The sequence below is a fragment of the Blennius ocellaris genome, assembly GCF_963422515.1.
Source record: "Blennius ocellaris genome assembly, chromosome: 6".
NCBI lineage: Eukaryota > Metazoa > Chordata > Actinopteri > Blenniiformes > Blenniidae > Blennius > Blennius ocellaris.
Window position 1 is genome coordinate 14,997,086 of NC_137655.1, and position 17,249 is coordinate 15,014,334.

The 17,249-nt window shown below is 39.5% G+C and overlaps 1 protein-coding gene across 1 annotated transcript; it reads right to left on the reverse strand.

Annotated features, from left to right (window-relative positions):
- Positions 1–479: 479 nt before the first annotated feature.
- Positions 480–12,557, reverse strand: acvr1c (activin A receptor type 1C; the record flags this gene model as incomplete). The annotated part of the gene is made up of 9 exons (XM_080498402.1): positions 480–605; positions 1,172–1,302; positions 1,426–1,550; positions 2,707–2,863; positions 3,179–3,346; positions 3,433–3,663; positions 4,351–4,599; positions 7,260–7,484; positions 12,488–12,557. 9 exons carry the CDS (start codon positions 12,555–12,557, stop codon positions 480–482), a joined length of 1,482 nt encoding a protein of 493 aa, XP_080354528.1.
- Positions 12,558–17,249: the final 4,692 nt, after the last annotated feature.

Below are 17,249 nucleotides of genomic sequence, written 5' to 3' on the forward strand. Positions count from 1 at the left end.
TCGCGTGCAAAGCTTGGATAAAAAACATTCAAATTATCAAGGAAAGTATATATGTGTATCATTAACAACCTCCCCCCCCCCCCCCCCCCCCATTCTAGTGTCTCCTGTGATTGTCATTTAGCACACTACCTGTTCAAAAGTACTGCATCTGTGACAAGATATGGCACAAAAACGAAACGTGCAACTTCAAGCTTTGGGCACTTAAAATACTGAGGTAGCAAAAAAAAACAATTTTCACATACATAACTTACTTCATATGGCTCTTCCTACCTGGTGTCTTTGTGTAAAGTTTCCACAAACACGTCTGTGATAATTTGGCACCAATAACAACCCGCTGAAGCTTTTTGACGGTGCGGTCATGTCCTGAAGGGCAAAGCCAGGGACTGTGAGAAATCATACAGTTTGTCCCAATTTGGTCCCAGTCCATGGAGCTGCACCGGTGCCAGCACCAGCGCAGAGATGCAGTGCATCAAGTCCAGCTAATCTTTGACGTCCTTGATGGCAGACAGCTGAGACACGGTTTTCTTGACCCGCAGAGCAGTGAGTCGTGCAGCAGAGTTGGCGTACCAGCACTCTCTCATCAGTTTGCCCATCACACGCAGAGCCTAGTGGGTCAGCAAAGGGGCAACGTTATCGATGAAAAATCACCAGATTACTACTTTACATCAGTTTCTTTGACCTTTTCTGAGATCTACAATTGCCTATGCAGTATACAAATCATTGTAGTGGCCTCAAGGACGTCGTTGGTCCAACTGACCAATCAAAAACAATATTCACACATTTACATAAAACACAAGCTTTTCAGACCCATCAAAAACATAAAGGAAAAATGGAAGTTGAAGTTATTTTGGAAATAGGAGCAGTGACACTCACTCACTGTATATGTTGACAGATTTTTTTCCTAAGATGGTGTTTTCAATTCATTTGTAGCTCTATTTCGAACTTCTGTTTCACCTTGTCAAATATAATTTCATCCATATTTTTCAATAATTTGTTTAATTAAGTATTCTAATAGATAGATAGATAGATAGATAGATAGATAGATAGATAGATAGATAGATAGATAGATAGAGACTGATAGCCAAGACTTTGAGATGTCTATATGTATGGGGGATTAACTGATGAAGCACTGATGATAACCATTTAGGTTAACATGAGGGATCTGTCTCACCTCGCAGCTCTGCCACTGATTGGGAATGTTGGGTCTGAGCTTCTGATCACAAACAACCTTCTTCATGTCCTCGATGGAGGGATCTGAAGGCACCATGTCATAGTAAGGCAGCTGGAAATCCTCTTGGAGTCCTATGAAGACAAAGGAGAAATGTTTCGTCTATTTCTTCTTTTCTTCATCTCCGTGACCAAAAATACATGCATATTGGAGTATTTCTAGTTAATAAAGTTAACGTGTGCGTGTTCTGTATGCACCTCTAACACAGCATCTTCTGGCCAGTTCCCAGAACACCAGGCCAAGTGAGTAGATATCCGCCCGCTTGAATGACTCAAAGTTGTTCATATTGATCGTCTCGTCCAGGATTTCTGGGGACATGTACCTGCAGTGCACAAAATGATCAAGGGTTTAATTCAATAGAAAGGCTTGCACTCATTAGAATACCCAATCAGTTTGTGTGTGAGGGTCTTTTCACACAACCTCACAATGTAATACTGCAGTTAAAAAAAACATATTTTGTAAGCTCACAATGGAGCCACTAGGAGTCACCAAAGTCCAAATGTTTTAAATCTTCACATACAAGCAGTCACATTTGTCCCCAGCATAAAAACATTTATATAGATTATTTTATCCTCCATTCATCTTTTTTATATTTTTAACTCGACTGCAGTAAGAATTTGGTGTTATTACAGCCAATAGAGGGTAAACGGCTAAATAACTGTATGTCAGGATCTTGTGTGTCATATTTTCACTTTCACATGAAATAATTTGGAGGCTGCATGACTTTTGAACTGATTTCCCATAATTGCCAAACAATACTTCCCGGAATAACATAATATTTAATTGAGGCAAACCTACAACTATGAACCATGAAAGTTATTCTTGGACATTTGGACTGAATGTCTCGAATGTGATAAAACTCATGTTTGTAATTGCAGCTCTGTTTTCGTCACAGACAAAACAAGGTCTGGCTTTCTTCATATGAAGAGACACTAAATAATACCAACCAATTCATGCAAAACAGGCTGACCAGTCTTTCAGACACTGACCACATGGAGCTGAATGGTTTTCAAGCAGGCCAGCTTTCTTTAAAAATCATAATGGGGATGAATAAGTGGATTCTAAAACTGAAATGTATCCTACTAAAGCACATGAGTGCAAATAATGATATATCTGATTTTTCCTTGTAAAATGAAGTCCAGAATCTAGTAAAGAAAACAAACCAAAAAACAACAACTATTTTGCTTAATGCAAAATAATGTGTTGTGTATGTTTAGAATTGTACTATCGAAGTGTAAATCAATACTTTGCTTAAGCTTTATAAGGAATTTGTCCAAAGCAATGTCTGCTAGTAACATGTGCTTAAACTCTATGAAGAGGGAATGATTGTTTTCCTGTCCAGAAGAAGGGAAACATAAACCAGAGGGAGGGTATAACCAACCAGCCTGCCAGTAAAACTGTTTCCATATAAAAAGTGCAGCTTAAAACCACTTTTCTCTTTGTTGTGCGTTGATTGTGTGTTCTGACGTAAGTCTAACCTCTTGGTTCCCACTCTGTGGTTGGACGGAATGTCGATGGTGTTTGTATTGGAGTCATGTTTCACGGCCAAGCCCAGATCTGCAATGACGGCCGTTCCGTTCTTCTTCACCAGAACATTTTTAGACTTTAAGTCTCTGTGAGCGATGGCAGGCTTTCCTAAAAGGAAAAATGTATGCAATTGAGTACGGTCAATTATTCGATGTGAACAAAATGGGAAACTATTAAAAAATAAATAAAAGAGCTTTCATGTCATTCATAAAGAAACACTCATAACTATTCTCCCATCTTACTTGATTTAGACAAAAAAAGGCTAATTGAAACACTAAAAAAAAAACCTCATTACTAGCTTGATTAACAAATTAATTATTGATAAACAATCTTAGTTAGTGGTGCACACAAAAGCATCATTATAATATTTAATATAGGGTTGACCTTGAACACAAGTTCTTCTTTCACAAAGAGTGTTTGTACCTTGTGTGCCGATGATCTCCATGTGGAGGTGCGCCAGCCCGCTGGCGATGGACAAGGCGAGAACAATCATGCTCTCCACTGAGACTGTGAACCTGTTCAGGTAGTCATACAGAGAGCCGTGCTCATGGTACTCTGACACCAACCACAGCTGAGTCCACGAGCCATTATCTGTATGACAAGAGATACAGCAGCATGTGAACAAACCTCTCTGGGAGCTGTACGTCAAATGTATTCAAATCAGGCTTGACCACTACCTTTGTTATCAGCAGCGATGAAGCCCAGGATGTTCTCATGCCGGAGCATGATGGTCTGATAAATCTCTGCTTCACGAAACCACGACCTCTCATCCCTGGAGGAGAAGATCTTCACGGCCACATCTTCTCCCCGCCATTTGCCCCGCCATACCTCACCAAAACGACCCTTCCCGATGGTCTCCTGCAGCACGATGGTTCGAGCTATGGTTCTCTGAACCAGGAGTGGCAGTCCTGCAGCAGGTAAAAGAAATGGCTCTTGATTTTTTTCAATACACAATATTTTTCGTCCCTGCCCCGATCTCATGGTTTCATAGCCACCTCCCTAAATCTATACTCGGAATATTAAATGTTCATCTCGTGCTCTTCTTTCAAAAACCAGCAATGTACAAGGGTGATCCAAAAAGAAAACAAACACAGAACAAAAGGTCCACATCTAAACTGTTCCACAATCTCAACCCACAGAATCAAATTGTAAACCATGTTCTGGCCCTATGAAGTAATAATTACACTTCTTTTAGTATTTTTACTATTTTCCAAGGGTTTTTTAGATTCATTTCAGTTTGACCATTTTTAGGCATTTTCACATAAACGTCTTTCAATCTTTCTAGCGTCAGCGCTAACATTCCAGCCAGTAAACTTGCTTCCCTAAATTATTTCATTTCTCATCTCGATATCTTAAATGTTGACATTGCAGAAAGTACAGTTCAGCCTTGAACTAGAAAGGATAAGCATAGATTTTCTGTTTATTTAGTTGTGCAAGCTACCACTATCTTTTCCCATTTCCTATGCACAGGTACATGTTTTAAATTTAGACGATTTTAGTAGATACTAATATCAATTAATTTCAGCAATATACTTGTCTCACTGCAAACAGGAAATGACATCATCCTTTACCACCCTAACAGCAGTTTCCCTCACCTGATCCGGAGCCCGAGGTGCTCATGTCGTAGATGAGATCTTTGAGACATTTGTCTGGCGACATGAGCATCTGGTCATCCAGAGGATCCTCTGCATCCTGCTTGTGAGCTCGGCTGTAGGCACAACGGTGGCTCTGCACCACAAACACACCCAGCAGGAGCCCCAAACACAGCAGGCAGGACGGCACCAGGATCACCACCGTGAGCTGCAGCCTGCTCCAGCCAGTGTCAGTGTCGTCCAAAGGCCTCTCTGAAGACAGACACACAGAAATGACAGAGGAGGCTTTATAATGAGCATGCCATCAGGACTTCATACGGTGAGTCATTCCTTATATCAAAGAATAAACAAAAACAAAGAGTATTGGAAAACAATATGCTTATTGCGCTCCATGATTTATGTATCTGCTGCACCCTCTGGTGGCTGTTAATGAACACAGGGAAGGTAGATAATTCACTTTATGTTATATGTGTATGAGTATACTTGTTGGTCTTATACATTTGGTTTTATTGAGATTAATACGCAAATCTTTGAGCCAATAAATGTATTTAATGCACAATCTTATTTTTGAGGAAATACACAGCTTCGTCTAATAAGGAATTTCTTCAGAGTGCCAGTAAATGTAACCTTTGACCATTGTTTAAACAAATCAGAAGCCATGAATGAATAGTCCTTCAGTGCCATTCAGTGTTTGCACTCTAAAACTGACTTTTATTTATTTAAAACAGGTGGCACATGCAGACTAAAAGCAGGTGCACACTGGGACTTGGTTCAGTGAAGTGGTGTCACTTGATATTTCTATCGCTGACCTTCCTCCTGCCAGTGGGTGGACAGAGGGAACCTGCACACAGACAGAATTAGCAGAGAGGGTGGGTTCATGATGTGATTTACTGACCTGCTAACAAAATAATGCATAATGAGTGCACAACATGATTCCACGTCCTTGCAGATAATTAACTGGCCACATGAAGAACAGAAACTGAGTAAATGTTGTAACATTAATTTCATCAAATTTACTCAAGGCACAATGTCCAAAACCAGAAGCAGTTTCAACACACACGTGCTCAATATTTAGATTGTGAATATTTTTATCTCATTTTCCGAATCCCAAATGGATGAAGTGTCCTCACCCAACATCTGCAGATGCAATGGAACACATTGTAAACTGAACCACAGCTTCTTAGGACATCTTTCGCCTTTTGCCTAAATACATGCCCCGCATTGTGTCCAACTGGGGCTCAGCAGAACTGAACCCTCCTCTGGCCCAGTGGCATGAAATCCCCTGCAAACTGCCACAGTGACTGTGCACGGTCACGGAGGTCACCGCAGTGGCGGTTTTCTGCTTTTACACTGCTTGTTTGGCAATACATTTAAATGAATGTTGAGAAATTAGCCGCTAATCAATTTGTAAGTGTACAAGTGGACACATTGGATGAGCTCACGCAGATGGAACAGATTGATTGTGGTGTCCTGGTTCACAACCGACACTACCACAGCCTCGGGGCGCTCGCTACCCCCGACTCGCGTCGTCAGCAGCCTGACGTGTTTTACCGTTTAAATCTGCTGGATTGTTGTGAAATTATTTTTAGATAAATAAGGACAAATGTGCTTTTTTCACTTTGCTTTGGTCTAATTAATGTTAAGAATCGATACTGGACTACAACATACATTTTAAGTAGGTTTTTTATATAATTTTTTGTTTTTTGCTTGAACTAAACAGAGTATGGTGCATAAATGTCTTTTGCTCCCGCAAATGGACTTGTTTCTGATTGTGTTGTTTTAGTACGTGTCTATTGACATTACTGTTGCAAAGATATCACAATATTTTGTTCCTTTCTTTAAAGCTGCTCAAATCAATATCCTAATTTGCACTGTAGGTCAGAAAAATATGCATATTGTGTAAAGGCAAGCTCATGTTAACACACTCAGATAATTATCTTGGCTATGATGAACTTTATTTGGTATTTTCCAAGCCTGTTTATTGTTCTAAGGTTATTTTCTTTTTCTTTTTCATTTTCACAGCCCACGTCTCACAGATTTGGTTCTGTCTGATCACCCACAGGAACAGCAGGCAAAAAAGCTCTTGATACACCCACTGTGCTGAGCTTTTCTCACACCAAACAGCAAAGTTAGCAGCTAGCTGGTGTACACAGTGGAGCAAACAAACTCCGGCGGAGTCACGAGCACAGAGACTCAATCTCTGAATCGATGCTAATGGTATTCATAGAAACTTTGCAAGGCCTCAATGTGTCAAGCACGGTGTGCTTTCGGCTTGTAATGAAGTTTTGGCCCAAACTGAATGAAAAATGACCTTTCAAATTAGCATGAGCCTGCAAAGTTGCTCAACTGACATCAACTCACAGGAGATGAAACAAAAAAGGAACCTTGTGTTTTTGTGGTGAGCTGTACATTCACAGGTGTATAAGTAACACCTCCTGGCCTCCTTCACTTCAAGGCCGGCTGCCACACAGCAGAGCCACGAGAGGCTTTTAGGACTACATGCCTTACAAAGTATTTATTTATAAATCGCAGAGGGGAGGGGGAGGATCACTAACTGCCGTCCCATAGCCTCTGCCAGATTTGTTATGTCACAGGATCTAGGAGGATCAGCATCCACCTCGTCTAGCCGGGACCAGAATGAGTGGGAAATCCCACACAGATTGGTGTTGCTGTTGACTGAATACTGAAAACTACCGAACTGTGCAACAATAACAGCCTGCCTGATGGGGATGCCTACAATTTTCTTCTGGTTAATTCCTCGTCTGTGTCTTTTCTTTCAGATGAGCTCTGTGTTTTCTAGCCCCGCAGCAAGGAAGTCCAACAAGTACCTGCACTATGTTTCTTTTCACTACTTTAAGTTGACATACTTGCACACAAGCGCAACAACATCACTGCAGAGGTGTGTATTGTACCAGGGTGTAGGTGCAGAGTCTCGTTGTTGCAGAAGTCAGTGAAGCAGCAGTTCCTCTTGGACACGTTTCTGGAGCTGTAGCAGAAGACGTGCCCCTTCATCTCGGAGGGCGACAGGCAGGACTTGACCGCCTCCTCCTTCCCATCGATCAGCATCACAGAGTTCCAGCAGGCGCCATCTGTCTCGCAGGTGCGGTTGGCGCACAGCTGGCACACGCACTTCAGACCTGCATGTGGAGTGGATCACTGGTTAGGTAACTGTCCTCGCCACAAAACACTTTGTGGCAGGCACAAGTTAATTTATTGATTTGTAATTCAGAGGGTGGAGACATTAGTCAGACAAAAGTTTGACTCACACACTCCAGCAGCGGGATGCTCCCGTTCTATAACAAGGCCCCTGCTCTTAAATGGCTGGAGGTGAAGGAACCGGTGTAATACCTCTTAGTTTAACACCCACATAATCTTGTGTTCTACTTGAAGCCGCTGTCATGCTTTGTTTGATAAGCTGAGTTGAGTGATTGATAAGCAAGTCCGCGTCGTCCACTCACTCGAAAAACATAGAAATAATAAAGTATATTATCTGATTAAATATTTTTTATGGTCCTCAGAAATTAACAGTAAAATTAAAAATGTATAGCGTACCGGTATATGAATTATGTTGCGCTGTGTAAATATAGACATAAAAAAACATTTATTATGTAAACTTGTTTTAATCAATAAGCCCCTAAGATAATTATCACAATTAAGATCACATTCTTAAACTGTAAATCTAGTTTCCATGTTTATTTATGGATAAATAAGGAAAATGATAGCTCTTGATTAAAGTATGTCTTAAATAAGTGTAAAAGTGGCAGTGTTTCATCCAAACAGGTCTGAAGCCTCTGACTAACAGTGCATTTCTGTGTGGAGTTGTGCGACTTCTCCTGAACTCCTCCTGAAGTTGCAAACTGCGTGTCTGTCTGTGTGTGATCTGACCCTGTTTTGACCTGTGTGATCTCTCCATTTCTACAGGGTGCACACTTCTCTTCCCTGTGTTGGTGGGATCAGGCTCTTATCCTGACACCCTAATCTGGATATTGCAGATTGATACATGGATATTAGGACATTAGCACATAATATCTAACACAAAGTTTCCATCTCTCTTTCATAACCCCTTTATTCTGACTATAGGGCTTGTGAAGGAAGCCAGGTGAACGTCATTCTGGACAGGGTACAGAAAGGTGCCCTATAATAACGTACAACAACAGGCTCCTTCTTAGAAAGTTTCCATCCATCTCTGGGTACATTGTTGAGATTTATCAAGACACACAGCTGCTCCTGGTGAGGTACCTTCTCCAGAAATAATTGTTGTAAATTAGCGCTGGCTGACATGAAAGCAAGAAGTTTGATTGCAATTCATCCACAACACTCGTTTTGTTGTCTGGCCAAAGAAAGTTCAATCCATTTTTCATTGATTTTGTGTTGCCTACAGCTGAGTCCTCAGCTCTGTGGCTCATTTGGCCGGTTTCTAAGCAGTCATGAGCTGTGAGTGTCTTGGAAGTGAATTTGTGTTATGCATGTCAAATAGATGGAGTTGGATGGGAAGTGGGTGTACTTATTAAACATATTCAAATCTACCCAGTTCAATTTTACTTATGTAGTGCCAATAACAACAGTCATCTCAAGGAACTTCTAAAGACTTTTTGGGTGAAGGCAGGTTCACCAGTCCGTCACAGAACAAACACAGAGAGACAGACAGACACACACAACCACAATCACACCTCAATTAACATCATGCACATGGTTTTTTGGACTGTGGGAGGAAACCCAGACATGCACAAGACGAACCTACGAACTTCACAATGAAAGGCATCCACTGAACCTGAACTGAGGATGTTCTGGCCCGTAGACCACCACATGGCCCACAATTCAAGTTACATAAGTATTTATAACATATTCTAACATCACAAGAGATAATCACAACCCTGCTATGTTATTTGTTTTAATTGCTAAAGTGCTGCAACTTTCCTCCATTTTAGTGTCGATTTAAACAAAATAAAACACATTTAGTTGGTCAGTTTGTCATTTACATCTAATATGGACATGAGTATCAACATATGTCAGAAATCTATAGTTTATCTTTGTCACCAGCATATTGCTTAAACGGTTCAGCTGGGCACTGCAGTTTGTTTGTTTGTTTGGTTTTATTTTTTAAGAATGAAAACAGTAATTTGGCTGCTCTTCATATTTAATTTTGGCGTCGCAAGCCCGAACAGGGCAGTCAACTGGTTTATACTAAAGTGTTTGTTTTTGTGCTTTCTGGAAGTCATGGCTGTGAAGTAGAATTGAATCTCGCCATGTTTTTCCGTCAAAGGTTTGTAAAGGACCTCAAACAGTAAATCAAGCTTCAGATACATCAGGGTGTCTCTTTTTGGAAAGACTAAGAGGAATATGACATTTTTTGTCCCTTCACCACAAACCTGGGAGTTGCTTAGTAACAACCTGCTCAAGGACAAGCAAGTTTAAATACAGTACCGCTCTCTGACTAAGAAATGGCAGGTTTTTTTCTCTCCTTTAAAGTAGGTAAAATCACTCAGCATTGGAATTTAAGCATTGTTTTATGTATGGTGGTAATGTGCAAATATATTAACATTGTGTATGACAGGAAAGTATGTGAGACCTTGTATAAATGTCATTACCAGTAAAACTGCTGAACGAATCATCCATAGTTCTTCTATACCACTTTATAGATCTCAGGGTTTTGGGGGAGCTTGAGCTGATCTCAGCTGACTATTGTCTGCCAAACACACTAACATTCACACCTAAAGTCAATTTAGAGTCACCAATTAACCTTGAAATTAATCAAACACAAACTCATGCAGTTATATCTTTTGTTTAAAAAAAAGTAAAACTACTTCCACATGAACAAAGAGAGCAAACAGAACAAAACTGTTTTTTTAGTCTTCCTTCACAACAAGGCATGGCACCCTTATTAACTGTACCTACAGTAACACTATTCAGACACAAGGACATTCATGGTTCCGTACAAGAACTTTGAATTGCAACAGCCCTGTTACAATATTCTCTGAAATTAAACACCTTATTATAAAAAAAAATTACCTTGGCACACCACTAATATGTCCACAGTGTAATAATACATTTTTACTTCAGGCTTTCCAATGCTACTTATGACAAATAACCCTCAATTACTTTGATGAATGACGACTCCAGGTAGAGATTTAAAAATACTGAATGATGTGCCACAGCCTGGTTGAATGACAAACAACCTAATAGATTATCATTATCAGATTTCATAATCACACATCACATCTCACGCTTCTTCATGATCACATATTAACTTTCGACAAATATGTTATTTAATCTCAGATCAATTCAGTTCCATTATGCAGATTACAGTATTGGTATCTCATGACACTTTTACAGAAAAAAAGCCTACAATCTGACAAGATCAGACATGGGTCTGGGATAAAAAACAAAAAGAAATTCCCTTTTACCCTTGTAATGTCTAAACAACCAGACTGAGAGCATTCATCTTTCTGCTGCACTGGTTTGGACTTTAGGGATAGTATGAAACAAAAGGATGAATATATCAAATGTATTCTAATAATAACAATAATAAGTTTATTGGCTCATCGTGAATGTTGTAAACAACCAACAAACTTTTGCAGGAGCACAGAAGTATAAAGAAAAGAAAACATTTACCCAAAAGACGTAAATAGGGAAAACAAAATAACAACAAAAAAAATAATTACAAAACTGGTGCTTGGCTGTGAATGCATGCAATTTAATTGGAAATCATTGATTTTACAGCCTGTTGTTCTTCAAGGCATGTCAAGCTTCTGTGTATGTGTTCTCAACAACAATCCAGAAAAAATCCCAATGCAAGATGATTAATGTATTCTTTGATTCTGACGAAACCTCCAAATGCTTTAAATTACAAAAGAAGCTGGAATGCGTGTACATGTTTCATATCATTTCCCTCAATCTAACATCAGGACTATACCATTTAGGAGCTGCTTTATAGAGTCCCAGAGGAACAATTGCAAGTTTCACTCATCTTCACTTATGGCTGCTTATAACTTCATTTATTCTTTAATTCGCTCTGTACCAACAAGGAGTAAAACACAGCGCTGTCCAGCTCTGAGGAAAAGTCCCAACAGGTATTGTCAATAAGGACATCAACAATCGTGGTATAAGCATACTTGCCAAACAGCACAACCAACATTGCACAGATGAGGTACATTATAAATGTATAAGATGGAAAAAACCCAAATTATTTCCAGTAATTGTGGTCATGTTTACTTATTTTGTTTAAACGTTGCTGAAGCCAGAGACTAGTCCACCTGTTATTGAGACAGTTTACAGAACAACTTTAGAGACATTGAACAACAACCAGTTGCTATAAAAAGTAGCTTTCAAGCAGCATATTAAACATTAAGATATTATCTATATATAGAGTGTCAATATTTGTGGTATCTTTCCTGAGCTGACACCATATGATAGTTACCTGTTATACCACCTGTAAAGTTCAGTGAGGACGAGTGAGGGCTATAAAATGAGCTACAAAGAAGTACAAATACACTTATTTGCTGAGTGTGACATGGTAAATGGCCATTGGCAAGTGTGTGAGCAACAGCAGCACGTTTATTGACATTCACATGGAGCACATGTAAATAAACAGGCAACCAGGCAACTGTGAGCCAGGAATCAAGAGAACATCACACCTGTGTGTGTGTGTGTGTGTGTGTGTGTGTGTGTGTGTGTGTGTGTGTGTGTGTGTGTGTGTGTGTGTGTGTGTGTGTGTGTGTGTGTGTGTGTGTGTGTGTGTGTGTGTGTTAATGAGTCAATGTATTGCTCTTGCACATAATCTTTTCATTATGTCACAGTGTGTGGCTGGCCAGGAAATAGCAGTGAGCACCGAAGATGATAATATTCTATATATTATTTGTAAGTTCTTCAAGTTTTAAGTTTTGTCAGAGTAAACAATGTGTCCCTAAACAGTATTTGTTTGATGACATAACCCGTAAATCTATTTTTTTACATTTAATTTTTTTTAGGAATAGCTTTCAGGTCGTACAGAACGAGCGATTTTAATAGATTTAATCCCAACTTCACCAACACTGTGAAGTGTAGCCAGGATAATCCCTGCCATGGACAAATGAACGCAGCGCAATTTACTAAATGAGAAGGTTTGACGATGAACTTGTGATGCACATGGAGCACGGTGTACCTGCAGTCAGCTGGCCCAAGCACAGGAGGATCAACGCCGCTTGCAGGCTGCGCTTCCCGGTACAAGTCATGGTAAGAGCCGCATCTGCTCCGTCGTTCCTGACGCACCGTTTTTACGCAGCGAGTCTCCGGAGTCCCGAACCTGAACGCATCGCCGGGAGGTCCGTGGGCCACGCGCGAGCCGCCGCTTGCCGTCTCCCACCGTGAATGGCAGCGCAGGAAACTGTAAAACACAGCTCGCTCCGCCTCTGTTGACTGGAGTTTAAGAGGATTAGCGCTGCAGACCTCTGATGAAGACATGTGAATGGGAGCCTGAGCGAAAGTGCGCGGCACATCCATTTAACTGAACCGGAGCCGCCTCAACTCCGCCTGTTGAACGTGGAAACGACCTCTGTGGAGCAAAGCCAAATAGTTCACATTGCACCGAATAGATTAATGCAAGCCTGAGGGTTTTCTTTAAAAAAAAAAATACAAAGTACACAATGCAGAATGCAGCTTGGAAAATGCTTGTTTTTAAAGTCACTATAAACACAAAAATAGTAGCATTTATACATAAATATCCGCAGGTGAACACTGGAAAGGTGCACTCATGTTTAAGTACAAAGTACTTAAACTGTTACTTTGGAGCTGGTATATTCAAATGTATCGTCATCTCATCCGATTTACCTGTTTGTTTGAAGTAAATTGCAGAGACAATATACAATAAAGTAGATCAGTAGAATGCAATTCCACTTCTGCAATTTGTTTTGAAACAAATGTATATATAAAAAAAATAGTTTAATAACAAATTTAAAAAATCTGAATACATATTTCATTATAGAATAACTCAGTAGTCACTTTTGATTTAAAAAGTAGATCTCATATTGTAATTTTTTACTCAAGTATGAGTGGAATCACTGGCTTAAAAATACACACGAGATAACCACTCCAAACCACTCCAAAATACTTCTAAATTACACTGACATAAGTGTTTGTAACTCATTATCCCTGCCCTCCACAGAAATGAAAGTGGAAAGGTTCTACATCCCCATAAGAACGTTATGTTTTCCTCAGACTTTCTTCATATTGTAGCAATACATTATGGGAGTTTGTGTTCATCATGTTTTAGATGCCATTATTTGTGGTTATATTAGGTTGGTAGTGTTGATCATGGTTGTGTTGTGCTGTGTTTTTGTTGCATAGTTTGTGTAGTTACTTAGTTCATCTAGTTTAACTTAGTTTATTAGTTGTAAGTTGGCAACCAGGAGTTAAGAAGATTTTGTGTTGTGTCCTCCTGCCATGGCGTTCTCTCAAGTGCTTCTTTTGCAATGCTTGCCACAGAAATAGGGGATAAATACAAGAATTGGGTACACTGCTACAGTGCTACAGCGAATGAGAGAAAAATATGCTAATTCTCCATTCTTTCTTGTTCTAAAAATCTCACATAAACAAAATCTACCTGAATGTGTAGGGACATTATTCATACATGTTTTCTGTATATGACATCAACATATCATTAGTGTTTTGAAAGCAGCAGAAAAAAAAAGATAAAATATGGTCACTTCCTGAGTAAAAAGTTGATTGCTTTTGGGATATTTTCTATCTTTATAAATAACAGAACAGCAAAAAAAAAAAAAAAAAAAGGAAAAAAGGAAAAGTTGATTTACAGTATGTCATGTCATTAGTTTGTTTATGTGATGTTTCCAAGGCCTGCAGGATGGTGCAACTGTTTGAGTCTGGGCCAGGCCTCTTTTGTTTGTGGAGTTTGCAGGCTGGCGCTCTCTCTCTCTGTACTTCATTAAACACTCCAGACCATACATGACTAGTGTTTCTCAATATTTACACAGTGAAAAATACAAACAAGAAAAATTGTTGAATTATAAACACATTCTGCATGCATGACTAACTGGTAGTTCCAAGTGTGTGAAATACATCCAAACAATTTGCAACATCCTTCTTGGAAAGCTGAACGTTTTAGAGAGATCCAGGAAGCTAATATTCAACTATCCATCTACATACCTTGTGGTATTTGTAAGGATGCACTCCTTAGAAATAAATATTAAACAAATAAAGTTGAAATAGCGAAACGTCAAAAGCCTTTAGACTACATACAAATAAGCTGCAGTATTCCAGGTATCAATATTGATTCATCATTTGAAGATAGTATTTGGAATTAATATGCAGTTTTGCTGGTATGGGTTCTCTTGTCATCCACCAACTGGGAGAACTGGTATTATCCTAAGTTGACAGCGACATGAATGCATCAGTATGTGCATGTATTTTCAAAAAGGTGTGAGGAAAATGTTTGGAAACCTCCTACTGTTTTCCAAGAAGACTACTAAACTCAGTGAATTTTAAGAACACTTTGTGTTCATGCTGTTGGAGCAATAAATGGCAACCTACATTTCAAGGAACAATTATGTCAGATTTCGCTGTTTTGGAGTTCTCACTGGATAAAATGCCACGGTTGTGGCCTTATATTGTGTTCTCAATGGTTTTGCCTTTTCACATAGAGCACTTAACATGAAATGACATGATACAGATGTCAAACAGAATGTCATTGTGAATATGCCCCATTGATGAAAGTCTTAACTTCGACACAGCTCCTCGAAAAACACAGTTAAATAAGAACACGGCTAAACTTGAATAGAAAACAGTAGTTGAAAGTTGTCTGAGGGACTGGCAGTTGGTAATCTGGCCTGCCGTCTGTCTCACACCTCTATGTAGATGTGAGCAGAAGTGCAAAACAGAAGAACTCAAGCAGCACATATATCGCAGCTGGCATCCCCGGCAGAGAAGCAAAGCAGAAAGACTCTCAGCTGGTGAATATAAAATGAGTTTGCTGCTCGTTTACATAGTTAGTCTCTCAGCTGCATTGAAGAAGTTATTTACAGCTGGCCTTATGTGACTGAGTCATGTTTCTGCCGCTCAGGCTCCATGGCAACAATGGGATGCCGATGTCACTAAGGAGAGGGAAGAAGTGAGCAGGGTAAATCACAGGGGCCACACAGGCACACGATTTTCTTTCCCCTCAGTCTTTCTCCCCAACAGTAAGAAACCAGAAGGATACTGCTGCTGCTGCTGCTGCTGCTTTCGTTGAGTTTCTACAAATCAAACACACCTTTGCTCTCACTGTGTCACAATCTTCATAAAGGCACTACAAATAGGCTGATATGGCTCAAAGGACAAACTAAAACTTTTAAAGAGACAGTGACTGTGAAACCACCGGTTGAAATGTGTCACTGATATGTGCATTAAAACATCATCTTTCAAATTGGTGTTGTCAGTTGGACATATGATGAGCCCAATCATAACAATTATAACTCAACTTTGACGCTTTTAAAGCACTTATTATTACTAGTATGTTTTCTTCAGTCCAGTTCCACCCGAGTGCTGCAAATCAGGTATGATAGGAAAAATGTCAACAGAGGAAGAGTTTTATGGTCAAAGGCAGAATTGACCAGGAGATGGATTATTGAACAACACTGTAGTATGTCAAAAGTGTGTCATAGGTTTTCTAAAATAATTAAACTATTGAAAACAATAAGTAACAACTACGATATGAGAACCATACAACATGGTTTTTAATGACAGCATTGCAAACAGAAAAAAAACACATTCAAAAAAGTTTAAATTCACACTAATTTACTATATTGCAGTTCTAATATTTTAGGTACTAAGTATCAGCGATGAATAGTCACATCTAAACACTGCAGGTCTCTAAAGACAAGGGCTTCAATATTTTCTCTCAGAAAAGGGGTACATGGTTTATCTGAAGCTCAATTTTAGGAGTCTCTAATTTCTGATTTACTGAAACACTTAACCCAAAATGTAGGACGACACATCACTCTTTCAAAATAAAACTATGGATAGTTTTTCAATGAAAATGTGTAAATCTAACTTTGATGAAGTCAGAGCAAGCAAAGCCTCAATCCCACCTGAGAGTCCTGGTTCTTCCTCATTGAGATTCTGGACCTCAGGTGAGCCAGAGCTCTAAAATACCCCAGTAAGGTAGTTGTACCCATCATTGACAAGCACCTTCTGTAAAATCTCCCTTTTTAGACAAACAGTCTTTGTATTTAGCTTTTAGTGAAACAAGGTGACACAAGTACAAATTGGAGTCTCTCTTCTGCTCTCTGCTCGCACACGAGGGATTAAATGACACTAAATATTAAAGATTTAATATTTATAAAGTCTGGCAACTCTGGATAAATGCAGGTTGTGTCTCTGTGCCGTTTCTGTCATCTGGCGTCTGACTCTTCTAGCATATTAATTAGAGTGTAAGCCATCAGGAGGCTTTTTTTTTTGGGTGCTTGACATCTGCCAAGGTATCTGCTCTGTGTGCAGCTTGAGCTCACGACTGGCAAGGAAAAAGCAGAAGATTCTGACCTTTAGCAAATAAATATTCATTTGCTGCCTCATCACTGCTGATGTCAGCAGCTCAGAAGGAAATTACAGAGTCGAGATCACAGAGATTCAGACAGTGTTGAGCAAGTAAATTAAAATTTACTATGTAATAAAAAAAAGTTACATTCATTCGTCTCAGGACGTCTTAATAGTGTGCATTACACACATTGTTTTAGTATTTGAGTTATTACTGAAGTGCAATATTTTTAAAACAAAAGAGCTCCGTTGCACCTTTGCTGCTCGAGGCGATGCAGTCGGACAACTCCCATCCACAACACCTATTCCTGAGAGATTATGATATTCTAATTAAAAAGCAAAATGGAGGGGGGAAAATCTCTTTGTTTGTCACACATGAACAAAAATAGTCAGATTTCTTT